Source organism: Populus trichocarpa, chromosome 10, assembly GCF_000002775.5.
Source record: "Populus trichocarpa isolate Nisqually-1 chromosome 10, P.trichocarpa_v4.1, whole genome shotgun sequence".
NCBI classification, from domain to species: domain Eukaryota; kingdom Viridiplantae; phylum Streptophyta; class Magnoliopsida; order Malpighiales; family Salicaceae; genus Populus; species Populus trichocarpa.
Genome location: NC_037294.2, coordinates 9279941 through 9294722, shown reverse-complemented (window position 1 = coordinate 9294722; position 14782 = coordinate 9279941). Strand labels below are relative to the sequence as shown.

Here is a 14782-nt window from a genome sequence, read left to right as displayed (position 1 = left end):
TATGTGCTAAGAATCTTATGGCAATAATGTGATTCTCGTGAAAAAAAAGCTTAGACGATGATTTTTACGATTTAAAAATGTATTTGAAAAATTTTTAATTTTTTTAATTTTACTTTAAATTAATATTTTTTTGATTTTTTCATATCATTTTGATGCGCTGATATCAAAAATAATTTTTAAAAAATAAAAAAGCATTATCTTAACGCTTTCCTGAATAAAAAATATTTTGAAAATCAATCATAACCACACTTTCAAACAAGCTAAGATCCATCTTTCCTAGTAACTGCTGCCAAGTCGCTGGGTACATTCCAGGTTGCATAAGACAACAGGATAATTTTTGCTTTTTTGGATTTTTGTGATAATCAATTTTTTTTCCATGTTTTTAGAAAATAAATTTGAAAATGATATGTATTTAACTAATGATGCCATCCATTGTCTTTTTACAACATGGAAGAAGAAAAAAAAAAGTGAATTGCAAAGTATTTAGAGCAGGTTAAGTGTTATATAGTAATTATTGTTTTTTAAAATAATTTTTTGTTTGAAAATATATTAAAATAATATATATATTTTTTATTTTTTAAAATTTATTTTTAACCTCAATATATCAAAAAGATCTAAAAAAAATAATTTAAATATAAATTTTTTTAATTTTCTTAAAAAAAAAATTCATTTATTTTAATGGTGTCTTACATTCATGTATTCAGCCCTGGTTAAAACAAATCTTGTTACATATCTTACTACTACTAAATAAGAACCTGTTAAAAATAAATAAATAAAAAGAAACTATAAAATAAAATTGCAATCTAATGGGTAGCTGGAAAAAAAAAGTGATGGCAAGTACGAACCTGACGGGAAAAACAATAAAAAAATTGTCAAATTTATTTTAAGCTGACGCGTACCTATATCTTAGTTAGATTTTTACTAATTGGCAACGAACTTTCACAAAACTACGTTTCTGCCATCGCATTCAATAGTACATTTGTGCCTTGCAACTTTTGAAAAGTTGACCACGTGTCTGCATATTAAAGAGAAGGTAGTTTAAAATATTTAAATTAGGTCCTTAATTATTTAAAGTTATTAGACTGTTGCCCTAAAAATTATTGAATAAAATCAGAGTTAAAATCCTGATTGGAAGTATGGTTGTGGTTGGTTTTTAAAGTGTTTTTCACCTAAAAATATATCAAAATAATTTTTTTTATTTTTTAAAAATTATTTTTGATATCAACGCATCAAAATAATCTAAAAACATCAAAAAAATTATTAATTTGAAGAAAAAAAATAAAAATATTTTAATTTTTTTCAAAAACATTTTTAAAATACAAAAACAAACAGGCAAGTAACTCCTCATACTTTTCCTATTTTTATGAGAAAAGATCTCTCTCTCTTTTATCTTTCTCTTTCATGTAACCATGTAGTATATAAATGCATGGTACATAGCTGTTAATCCATCATTTTTTGAAGTTTTTTTTTTATTATTAAATTACAATTATTAAACCTAGTATAGTTAACCAAATTAACCACTAAGTTAACTCGTTTTTATAGTCTAGGTTGAGTTTTTTTAAAATAATTTAGAGTTATTCTCATAACAAAATTATAATAATTTTTTTAATATGATATTATTTTAATCAATCTAGATCAACTTAATTCAATCAGTAATAATTTAAATCAAATTGTAAAATTACTTTACAATCATATTGGATTTAATAAATTCCGTGTAAAAATCAAGTCGTTCTATATCAATATACTTGCTCTTTCTCAACACATATAAGTAATTTCCTTTAAAATTCATGTCCTTGTCATTAAAATGGACCAGCATAACCATCCCATAACTAGGTTGTTGGCAGACAACTCAACCTAGCAATTGGCCGGTGCCGAGTTCCTTTTAGAGGATGGCATGCTCAACTTCTTCCATTGCTTGCCTAATTATTCAACAATCCAATCTAGTATTTTGGCTTTATAAGGCAATCAATCTTCTCGTGGACGAATCGCGAGCCGAGGTCGGAATTCCGAGTCTACTTTGGCATCAAATACCTCAATAAGTTGGATTTCTCCAGCGTTGCCTGTGGCAGAAAAGGTGACTGAGAAAGCACTGTTTGCCTGAAGCTAAAAGTTGTGAAAACGAAAGGTCCGCATCGGGCATCGAGTTCCTGGAGCTTGGACTCCAGTAATGGCGTCACATTTAATATAATTATTATTTTCTGTCACCTCGACATGAGGGAGAAAGAAATTGAGCACATCTATCTGCATAAATTGTGTTTAAATAGTAAGAATATTATCTCACAATATCTCCTGAGAATTAAAACAGGATGGTAATACAGAGAAGATAAAATAATTTCATGAATTATGATATTTTCTGAGATTTAACAAGATGAATGGATGATAGAGTGGATTTCAAAGGGAGCCGAATTTATGATATATCTTAAAGATCAATGGATGAAATGCAAACAAAATAGTTGATTGCATTTACTTTCTCCGTGAACACGTAATTTGCTAGAAAAGTGAATTCACGGTGAGGAATTTAACCGGAACAGAGCAGAAGATGAAGTTGTGACGGAGCCAAGATGGTGGTTATACCAAGATTGGAGGGGCTAAGGAAAGATTTTTGTGTTTGAGAGATAACAAAGGTGGAATTTGCTTCAATCTCAGATAAATAAAAAAGAAGAAGGTAGAATTTGATTGAAAGAAAACTGCAAGGACAAAAAAACAGAAAAGAAAAGGCCTAAAATAATGTTAAAATATAAAAGAGTAGCATATTCTATTTTCATGGAAAACTAACTGATCGTTTATATATTATCAAAAAAAAAAAAAAAACTAAGTCACCTCAGTCGAAAATAGCAGACTGCGAGGGGAAGTACTTTTTATTCGAACAGTGTTTCTTTTTCTTTCAGTCCTTAAGATGTTTCACGCTTTGATCCCTTGATTTTGTTTTTTTTCTTATTTGATCCTTTAAAATTGCTTTTATTTGTGGTTGGTCTTGATAATTTGTTTTTCATGCATGCATATGAGGATTTTAAGGTGTAAAAAAAAATATATCTTGTAGCTCCTTTAATTCTTGGTTTTGCGGAATAAAATTCAATTTAATTGATTTAAAATAATCAGAGCTTTCAATACCAAATTTGAAGTTTTAAAAAATATTCAGACCCTTTTCCTTGTTAACATTGGGGACTGATTTGCATAGCCAAAAAAAAAGTTCACGTCTTTTTTTTAAGTTTGGTCCCTCAACTCTTTTTTTTTTCTAATTTGGTCCTTTCATATTAACTTTATTTGAGAATTAATTTGATATTTTTTTTTTAGTTGTCTTGATATGGTGATCTTGCAATATCAAGGGGAATCTTTGGTGCTCTGGACTAAAATTTGGTTTTGCAAAATGGAACAAAATTCAGCTAATTTAAAACAATCAAGTGTCAAAAAACCAAAATTAAAACTAAAATACATATGGAGACTGGAGTAGACGTGCAGAACAAATAGCCTAGTACGTGTAACACATGTTCCAGCAAGGATGAGACATTCACGGTGATGAGGCAGTGTATAAAGAGTCGTTTAGCGACCAAACAATAGCTTCCACGATGTTGTTTGAAGCATCACATTGCGCTCTTCCCAGTGGTCTGACGCGTGTTGATGGTGGGGCAACGGTTGGGCTCCGGTGATCTTTTTTTCTCCTATTTTCTTTTTTTCTCCTCTCCTCTAGAATGCCTGCCAAAATTGAAAGGTGTTATATATCAAATTTGATCTCATTCTTTTGATTGTCATTTATTATGTTTTGAATTTGATTATTTATTTTTCAATTTTACCAGTTAACATTTGGTTTTATTTATTTTTTATATCAAACTTGGTACCCATTCTTTTCATTGCTATTTGTTTTTTAATCCCTTTCTTAATTGATTTTTTTTCCACCCTTAAACATTTGGTTTCATTTTATTTTTATTTCAAATTTGGTCATCGTTCACTTGATTTCTATTTGTTTTTTTTTATGCTTTTTTCTGATTTATTTTTTTTATTTTTATCCATCAACAACATTTTGTTGATTGAGGATTTAGCTTCGTAGGTTTTTCAAGTTTGTCTTTTATAAGGTTAGTCCTGGCCTCATGACTCGATCACGGTTTTTTAATATTATCTCAGGTTGATTTCAATCATTTTCTAAATTTATTTTTTTTTATTTTTATCTTTCAAGATTAGGTTGGTTGATGATTGATAAGCTTCGTGCTTTTTTTCACTTTCATTTATGTGGGGTTATTCCGATCTCATATTCAGCGTTGCGACTTGGAGGGTTAACCTAGATTAACATAAATATTTGTTTTTCGTTCTTCTACTCAATTTTCTTTTCACAAAGTTATCCCGGTTTCACAGGTATGCTGCGTATTTGGCAGGTTGGCTCGGGTGGACAGAGGTCAGGTTTTTTACTTTCAATTTTATTTTTTAACATTTGATTTATTAAGAATTAAACTTAAGATTTTTTTCATTTTATTTTTTATAGGGTTATACTGTTCTTATTTAATTTCTACTTTGTTATCGAATAAGATCATGAAAACTTTTTAAAAATATTAAAATGATATATTTCTATAATATTGAAAAGCTTTTATTTATTTTGAGTTGATCATCATGTATGTGGTTTGGTTTATATGTTATCGTTGATGTTTTTTAAATCATATTACTAAATTAATCATACTTATTGAACCGAGTCAAATTAATTACCCGAGTTTTGAGTTTTTTTAAAATTCTTTAAAAACATTACCGTGGCTTCAATATCTGTTTTAATGTTAGAAAAATACTGGGTTGGCCATGGCATGGCGTGGACCACTAATCTGTTACTTAAGTGTAAGTGGAAACAATAATAATAATGTGTTGCATGGCATCGGAGAGACAATCATACGAAGGTGGATGATAGCTTGAGCAAATGATAGCAATGTACGCCTACCCAAACCGTGTTTCAGGCTTGTGTAAGAGAGTTGACCGTTGACCAACAGTAGACGAGCATAATATCGATGGTCAAGCTAGACGGGTCAAAAAGTACGCTTACAAAGGCAACAGGGCATGGAGATCGGGTCAAAGTAAACAGAAAATAGCCTATAGCTGGAGAAATAATTAAATCTACAAGGAAAAGATAAGAGAGATTCAATTAATTATTTCATAGTTAGGAGAGGAGAAAAAAGAACATTTAATTACTCAATCTTTTCGAGTTTTTTAGGCTTTTGAACGCTTTTGTTAGTGATGGGCCATATACATTTTTTTGTTCGAGTACTAGGGGACATTAGCTATAATGTATGACGATGGCTTAAAACTAAAGGGAGGATTATCATGTTTTTTTGGTTTGAAACGAGATATAAATTAGGAGATAAAAATAAGGGATGCCTGTAATTCTAGATAAATTAGGAGATAAAAATAAGTAGATCTTCACTACATGATTAGTAATGATTAGTAAATATACTCAATGGCCTGAAAAAAGAACATTTATATTAAATTTTTACGAGTTTTTTAGGGGTGTTCGGATTAACTTATGCATATATCAACTAATTTCACGGGCCCTGAAGTTAAGAGTTTTTTAGACTTTGAACACCCTTATTAGTGATGAGCCATATACATTTTTTTGTTCGAGTACTAGGGGACATTAGCTATAATGCATGACGATGGCTTAAAATTAAAGGGAAGGGTTTGAAACAAGATATAAATTAGAAGATAAAAATAAGGGATGCCTGTAATTTTAGATAAATTAGGAGATAAAAATAAGTAAATCTTCACTACATGATTAGTAAATATACTCAGTGGCCTATAATTTCAAATTTTAAAAATAAAACAAATCAAATCGAACCAAACCGATCATAAAAATTCATTATAATTAAATTCATATTAAAAATCAAAGCTCGTAAAATCAACCCAGCTAAAAAACTCATAAATTAGATCAGACCCGATCAATTTTTAAAAATATAAACTTAAACTAAATCTGTTATCTTAGTTTTTTTTATCTAATTTGATTGGATTCAATTTTATTTTAGAAAAATTATCCAAACCAAATCATATGAATTGATATTCACCCACGCTCATTACACACTCCTCGATTTTTTCAGGAGACGAGGACCTTCATCAAAACAGTTCATGCAAGCGGGGAAAAAAACCCATTTGAACGTTCATGTTTGTATTTTAGGGCTTTTACAGGTATGGTCAAATGTGGTTGAGAATTTGTTTGACTCAGACTTGGGTTGGTTTATGTCCACCGCCATTAACACACTCTTTTTTATATTTATTGTTTCTTTTTACCTTCCCTGATAGATACAGTCAACGCCATTAGAGAGGAATTTTAAGTAATTTTTTCAGTTCAAGATAGTTTTAAAACCCTAATTTACCTACCTGGATCTTTGTCATTGGCTTTCAAGAACTCATTGAAACCTTGAAATCTTAGGGGAAAAAAACGAGGCAAAATATCTATTAACTTGATTTAATCAATACCATGCTACTGTAATTCATCGTATTTTTTTTGCCGCCCTAGCCAGCAAACAACGGTCCAATTGCTGGCACGTGATTAAACAGGATTTTGACCATAAGAGATGGCACTTAGAGGGGAGAAAATGCCCGGAACTGTTCATTACTTTATTTCCCCTATCAATTTGCGACACATAGAAGCTTAGCCTAAAGATTAAGATTTCTATTAAAAGTATAAAGTAACCAGTTTGAATCTCACAAATCTCAGGATCATTAAAGACTTATATAATTATTAATTTTAGAGCCCATAAAATTAGTTGAGATGTGCACAAACTGATCCAGTCATTCACGTTAATAAAAAAAAATTATATTAAAAGTTTTCAAGTTTCAATGTTGAGATGAATGTAATTGGATTTAAAGTATATTTGATATTATGATATTATGGTGATGGTTTTTTAAAAAATATTTTTTATATTAAAATAATATTTTTAACATTAAAATGATTTAAAAATCTTAAAATAATTAATTTTAAACAAAAAAAATTAAAATTTAAATAAATAATGTTTTGACCGTAATTCCAAATTTTTTTTTGTAGAGATGGAAACTGGCTATTTCATTGACCGACCCTTTAGGTTGGAAAAATATTGATTTTAAAATTCTTATATATTTATATATATCTAATAGCACAAAATCTTAAATTTCTCCATCTTTTAAGATTTTCTAATCTCTGTGCTTGGGTGAAAATTTGGCATAGGTATAGTATGGACGAACAAAAATTGGATTCAAAGTTTGATTTTGAGTGGCTAAAGCGTCACTCTTTTTCATTTTAAGAGATCTTTCTATAATAATAAAAAAGAAATCAAGAGGCCGTCATGTACAAAAGCATGAACTTTTATGAAATATTTACAAGACTTGAAGGATCTTTTCAATCTTGGACCGGCTCAGCCACTGCTTCCAACTATTAATTAACCTAGAGAATTTTGTTGGCATCAGCTACATGAGTTCTAAGTTTTGTCTAGGGAATTTTTTTTTTATATATATATTTAAAATATATATTAAAATAATATTTTTTATTTTTTAAAAATTATTTTTAACATGGGATATCAAAACCATCTGGAAATAAATAAATAAAATTAATTTTTTTAAATCTTTTGAAATAGAAAAACAAATTTTCTAAAAAAATAAAAATAATAATAAAAACCCCAAGAGACAAGATAGAGGCAAGGCATACCAAAATCGTACTTGTTGTTAAGGGTGAGCGAAAAAACTAAAAAACTAATCAAACCGGAAAAAAATAACCGAAAAAACCGAACCATGAAAAAAAATCGATTAGAATTTTGAAATAACTGACGGTTCGGTTTTACAAGTCTGAAATCAAAAAAACCGAACCGAAAAAAACCGAGCCACACCGAAAAAACCTAGCCAAACCAATTTGAACCGGTTTTTTCTAAAAAAACGAACCGAAACCGGTTGGTTTGAACTAGTTTCGGTTCGGTTTCGGTTTTTTTTTAAATAATCCGTTTTAATTATTTTTTTTAATAAAAATCAAATCAAACCGAAAATTATCTTCCTACTTGCTGTCTTGATCGAAGTTAAAGCATTTGATATCTCTTGTACATAAACTTCGCACTAACAATTGTTGCAATCAAGATCTGAGAATCATACTTATCCAGGCATTATTTCTAATTTCGTCAAGTGGAATAAAACTTTGTTAGAAAGTAGGTTTTAATTTATTTTTTTTTTTGTACTCTTTGATTTTTTTTTTACATGTTGATATTAAAAATAAAATTTAAAAAATAATAAAATATTATTTCAATATTTTTCTAAATAAAAAATACTTTAAAAATAAAACTTTACTGAACACTAAAACACACTATAATTATGCTTAACCTAGTAATCAGAGCACAACTTGCGAGTGAAATTCTGACTCAGCTAAAATATCAGACAGAGTTTGATTTACTTGACTGGGTCAGATGAAATGAACAGACAAAATTTGATCAAAACCAATTCCCACATCCTGATCCGGTCTATTTAATTTGTTAATTGTGATCCCATGCTTATCAGGCTTCTAGATACTAATAGGCATGCCACATCATTAAATAATATTTGATATCGTGGTGATGGGTAGTATTTTTTTATTTAAAAATATATTAAGATAATATATTTTTAATATTACCACACTAAAATAATCTATTTTTTTTTTAAAAAATAAAATTTAAACTGTTATATGAAAAAAAACATGCTATTAGTAATAAATTTGTAGTTAAAAAATCACACTTGAAACCCCACAGCATCCTCAGAACTTTATCCTAATCTGCTTTGAAAAGACCCAGTTAGCAGAAAAGACAACACAAAAGGAGAAAAACAAGGAGCCACAAGAGATCTTTGTAGCTTCGTGATAAAGCTTAGTGCACTAATAATGCTTAGCTGTAAAACAAATCAAGTTTAAGCAGTGCACATGTATGCTGACGGACCAACTTTTTTTTACTTAAAAAACCCCGTACAAAACAAGGATTATCGGTGTCTAATTGGATTAATTAATTGTAAAGGGGTTCCTGGGTTGATACAGTTACGTGTGAGTGAACATTCTTTTTTATGCCATTAAGTCGTTGTCTGAAATTCTAGTGCGATGTAATTTTCAAAATAGTATTTTATTTTTAAATATATTAAAATATTTTATTTATTTTTAATATCAGTATTTTAAAATTATCAAAAAAAATCAAACAAATATTAACTTAATATTTTTCAAGTTAAAAATACTTTAAAAAAAAAAGAAGTAGTCCTAGAGTTGTAGACCCCGTTTGGAAACGCGGTGCAAAACGGATTTTTTAAAAATTTAATTTTTTTTATTAAAAATTAATTTTTGTGTGTGTTTTTGATCTTTTTGATACGTTAATTTTAAAAATAATTTTTAAAAAATAAAACAAATATTATTTTAATATCTTTTAATATAAAATATATTTTAAAAAATAATTACCAGCACGAAAGCGCACGTGAAACAAGATAATGGGCACAGGGAAAATGGCAGCGTGTGATATTTTCCTGGTTTTAAATGTTTGTCTAGTTCATTTGAGTTTGAAGCTGCCAAAATTGTGGAATGGTCAAGTCACACGTTGCTCTATGGTCTGAGCTTATGTAATGGGCTAATGGCCATGACAAATCACTTAATGATCTAATCAATCACTTAATGATCTAATCAAAGTAAATCACTTAATGATTTACTTTGATTTTCTGTGACCACCATGACAGGTTTGTTCACTACAAATTTTGTATCCTATTTGCCTGTATTTGTACATGCAATACATATACACTCGAAAATACATCATCATAATCTTCGTATTTTTTCTTTGTTTTCTGCACTTTTTACCGATCATTTTTTCTTGAAAATGCTGTTAAACCGTGTTTTTTTTAAAAAAAATTAAAAAACTTTTAATAAATAATTTACACTACAATACTTATGTTATGTGCCCCTTTTGCTTATATATATATATATATATATAGATTGGTGAAGCATTCCAACTCCAAGCCTGCTAGATTGAAAATGGACACGCCTAGTTCACGGAACACTTTCATCTGGAAAACGTACACCTGTCCACAAGGTGACGTACCAAACCATCAATGGCTTGAATATTATAATGTCTCCAACGCGTAAAATGGTATCCAGCAACTCTATTTAATTAACATTATAAGGGGGATTGTATGTATCAATCTCCTTGAGAAGTAAGCAAATCCAACAGCTGTTAAGATCCTATTGGCGCACGGGTAATTTTCAAGTTAAAAATAACCCACCACACGTGTTTTTAATTTGCTAAATCTAGATTATGCTTTAGGGGCTTTTACTCTTAGTGTCTTGATGCATAAGCCCTACTCTATACGTGGCATCAGCCCATGAGATTACTATCTCTCTTTGTCTCACTTTATATCAAAACAAATCCTAATCTAATTGGATTCGATCCTTCTTAGGACATGTCACCCGATGTCTTGACAATCTTTCAGATTTTCCCAATTGCCCTTGTGTGTATCACATGTATTGGTATGAGTGGCACAGGCGTCTCCCCTCCATAGAAACTTGATCCTTGCATCACCACCACTTGATTAAAATGTCGCTTATTTGAAAACTCAAAGCAATGAAATGAGAGGGTATATAGATAAATCTTTGTTTTTGTATTTTAAAAGAAATATATTTTTTCATTTTTCTCTATTATTCAAATTATTATTTTTTGTTTTAAGATTATTTTAATATTAATAATAATTTTTTAAAAATAAAAAATATTATTTTAATATATTTTAAAATAGAAAATATTTTAAAATAAAAATATTTTAAAATATAACTCCTAAACACACATAAATGACGTCGAAGGTATCTCGGAGATCACCAGTACCCACCACAGAAGAAAGATAGGGATGATGTGATGGTGACACTAAATTGACTGATGGGATGGAATTGGGGGCTTTTGTTCAGGCATAAATACGCAACAAACTCTAACCCCAGATGCACAGAATTTGGAAGACAGACTTTGCCAACACATTAACAAACCTAAGCCTTTTTTCACACCTTTGCACATGTCTTTGGGAGTGATGGCAGGGCAGTTGCGCTGGGGTGGTCTCATTGAAGAGGGCTGGAGGAAAGGACCCTGGACTGCTGAAGAAGACAGGTTGCTTGTTGAATATGTTAGGCTGCATGGTGAAGGACGATGGAACTCTGTAGCTAGGCTTGCAGGTGTGTATCTAACTCGTATACATGCAACCTTTTTATCTCTAATTAGCTACTAAGTCCCGACTCAGTGTTTTAGCCTGCGTAAATGGAAATTGCCAAGCTCAGTTAGATTGTCACAGTTGCAATGGTGCAGTACCCTGTTACAAGGAATCCAATTTTTACTTCCTCTAGTGATTAAGGACGCCTGTGGATTTTCTTACTTGTTTTAGTAAATGTCAGTGTTCATCATAGACTATAGCACTTCTACTCAGGACTGATGTTTTTGCATTTCATGTCTGTCTTCTGCTCTGTAGGGTTGAAAAGGAATGGAAAGAGCTGCAGATTGAGGTGGGTGAATTACTTGAGGCCAGACCTAAAGAGGGGGCAGATAACCCCACATGAAGAGAGAATTATTGTGGAGCTGCATGCTAGGTGGGGGAACAGGTAAAAACTTGAACTCCCATCGTTCTTCTTGAGTTTTTCTCTGAGTTTTCATTGAAATTTTCTAAATAAGCTTCATAGCATGCAGATAATTAATTCATTTTTTTTTAAAAAATCAGGTGGTCCACAATTGCTAGAAGCTTGCCAGGGAGAACTGATAATGAGATCAAGAACTACTGGAGGACCCATTTCAAGAAGAAGGCCAAACTCTCTCCAGATAACTCAGACAAGGCAAGGACTCATCTCTTAAAGAGGCAACAATTTCAACAGCAGCAGCAGCAGCTACAGCAACAACAGCAACAAATCCAGCATCAACAACTACTGCAGCTAAATCAATTGGACATGAAAATGATCATGTCCTTGCTCGATGAAAACGAAAACAAAGCGCCACATACCCCTCAAATGAGCCAGGAAATGGCACCTCATGCCGTATACCCCAACACAACCGAGGAGCATGGCTTGCTATATAACATGTTCAATGCATCAGTGCCTGAGGCCTCGAACGAGGACATACTCTGGGATGGCTTGTGGAACCTGGATGATGTCCATGGCAATTTTGGTGTGGCATGTGCAACAAGCAGAGCTAGCATGCACAATTTGGTGTCACCTTTTTGCTAACTGATCATCTAGCGCTGTTACATTTTCTTGGGGTTTCAACTGTTCCTGTTTAGCTTGCCATCAAATGAAGTCTCTCAATCTGGAGCTTTGGATTGATGCTTGAGTTATGAAATTTTGGTTGTGAATTGTGATTGGAACTCTCTAGATCTTAATCATGTACTCCATCAATAAGCTTTTCCAATTTTGCATATGAATTGAGGAGTGGACGCGTCTGGCCTCTGACCTCCACTTCAAGAGCTTAATTTGCAGTCCTTTTTTCTTTTGTATGACTTGCTGCTCTTGCGTTTTACTTCTTCACAGGATCATGGAAACTTGATAGCACAAACTACTCACCCTTCACCCTCTTCTTCTTTCCTTCGACAAAGTGCTAAATTTTCCAACATCGAAATTCAATTCTTTGAAACCGAGAAATTCATGAAAATGAAAATTTATTTAACACTTCAATTTCACTTCATCTTTTCAATCCCATTAAAAAGAGACTATCTACTAGAGGAAATGGGTGCCTCTCGCCGTGTGACAACCTCGGATAGTCCTCCAACGGATCTTTCTACTTGTCTTGTAGCTAATAAAAGGGGTGCTGCCCATATTATATATAGCTATTCAAACTTCAAAGCATTGGTTTTTACTGTTTTTTTTTTCAATATCAAATATGAAAAAAGGGAAGGAAAAAATAAAAACCTCACGCACACGCACAAAGTCGTATTCATGACCAAAGAAATCCTGGGGGAACATGCAAATGAGTTACCATCATATCTAATTTTTGCAAGGATTTAAAATCCGGACTTTGCCTCTTAACTAGAGACCAGACCACTGTATCTCTTACACTTTATCACTTGATTTAGAGGAAAAGAAGGTTATGATGATGATTTTATAATGCTTTCAATACTTCTGTTTAATTTGATTAAATTCAGCGGATCTATACAAGTTGTAAATGCAACTCGTTCGTTCACTCCCAGTGAAGAAGAAAACAAAAGAGAAGGAAAGGAAAAAAAAAGGAACAAATATTGGCAAAATAAAAGATTTTTCTTTTAAATTAGCACAATAACCTAAATTCTTTCACAAAATATGATATTTAAAAAAGTTTTGACGAAATAAAACACTTTTATCTTATTGCGCTTCAGAAACACGACATTTACAAAATATAGCTATTTCCAAGTGTGATAATTAAACATGTCGCGTTTCAGAAGCGCGATAACTTAATATGTCACATTTCAGAAGCACAACATATCGTGAAATGTCAATCCCTTCACAAATTGAAGAACAAAAACAAACACAACTACTCTCTTTCTAAAAACCGACATCCACAACCCTCTTCTCTCTAAAAAAACACACCAATTACTTGTTTTTTTGTCCTTAAAACACCAAAAACTCGAACCCATCTTAGTCCCTAAGCACCTTGGACGTTTTCCTCTTTAAAATCCGTCATCGCCGCTGCCGCCCCAACACTTTCTAGTCCTACAAGCAAGGTAAACATACTAGATTGCTGTTAAATATATGAGTTTTATATTTTATTTGTGTTTTGTTTAGTTGAAATGAAATTATTGTTTGTGGTTTAGGTTGAATTTATAGTTTGTTGAATTAATAATAAATTAACTACGAGTACCTATATCAATTAGGAGTGATTTGATATAGTTGAACATGAAAACAACACCAGTTAATTAGGAATTAATTATTTTAATGAATTATGCGTTGCGTTGAATTTTAAATAAGTTGCCGAATTAGGGATTTTATGTGAATTGGTTGGAATCAACTAATAATGTTATCAATTATGCTTTTCATGCAATAAAACATGAATGAGGTATAATTTTGTTGAATTACACGTTGCATTAAATTATGGATAAGTTGCAAAATTTGGTATTTTCTTTGAATTGTTTGAATTTACTATGAATTTGGATTTCATTTCATGCAATTGAGCATGAAAATATCAATTAGATTTTATATCATGAATTATGTTTGATTTTGGTGAAGTATGCGTTGCATTAAGTTTTATGAATTTGTTTGAATTTGCTGTAAATTTTGACTAAGACAATCTAGTTAAAATTATATCTAATTGATTGAAATCAAATTTATTTCTTTTTTTTTACATAATGTCGTATACTATCTTTATGTTATGTTATTATGGTGACACTATTGTTCCTGATGTGAACAATAATATCACATACAAAGGCAAGAACAATTTTCTATTAAATGATAATTTAGGCATGTCATGTGCGGAAATAAAAAAACTATTTATCATGGACTTGGGTGTAATTATAATGATATTGATGTTGAAATAACTTGGAGATGTCAAGTTGGTAAACATCAGTATTATTCTGTATCGATTGTATGTGATGATAGTTTTAAGATAATGATTGATTTTTCATCAAAAGTGGACTACACATGATGATATTGTATGTAAGTAGTCAACCAAATTCTTTATGTGTCCTTACTTCTGGTTGAATATGTATAAATGCATCACAATCTGTCGGTCCTTCAACATCATCAAAAACAATTTATTGTCAGATGATTTGCTACAAAGTATTGATGATACTATGTTTGACAATTCATTCGTTGATCAACATAGATTTCACTATTATAATCCTAGTGTCAATGAAAATGATAAGACGTTAGACC

The 14782-nt window shown here is 30.9% G+C and overlaps 1 protein-coding gene across 1 annotated transcript; it reads left to right on the top strand.

Moving 5' to 3' along the window:
* Positions 1-10902: 10902 nt before the first annotated feature.
* LOC7459997 (myb-related protein 305) lies at positions 10903-12417 on the top strand. The gene is made up of 3 exons (XM_002314479.4): positions 10903-11134; positions 11425-11554; positions 11671-12417. Exons 1-3 carry the CDS (start codon positions 10978-10980, stop codon positions 12167-12169), a joined length of 786 nt encoding a protein of 261 aa, XP_002314515.2. The 5' UTR covers positions 10903-10977; the 3' UTR covers positions 12170-12417.
* Positions 12418-14782: the final 2365 nt, after the last annotated feature.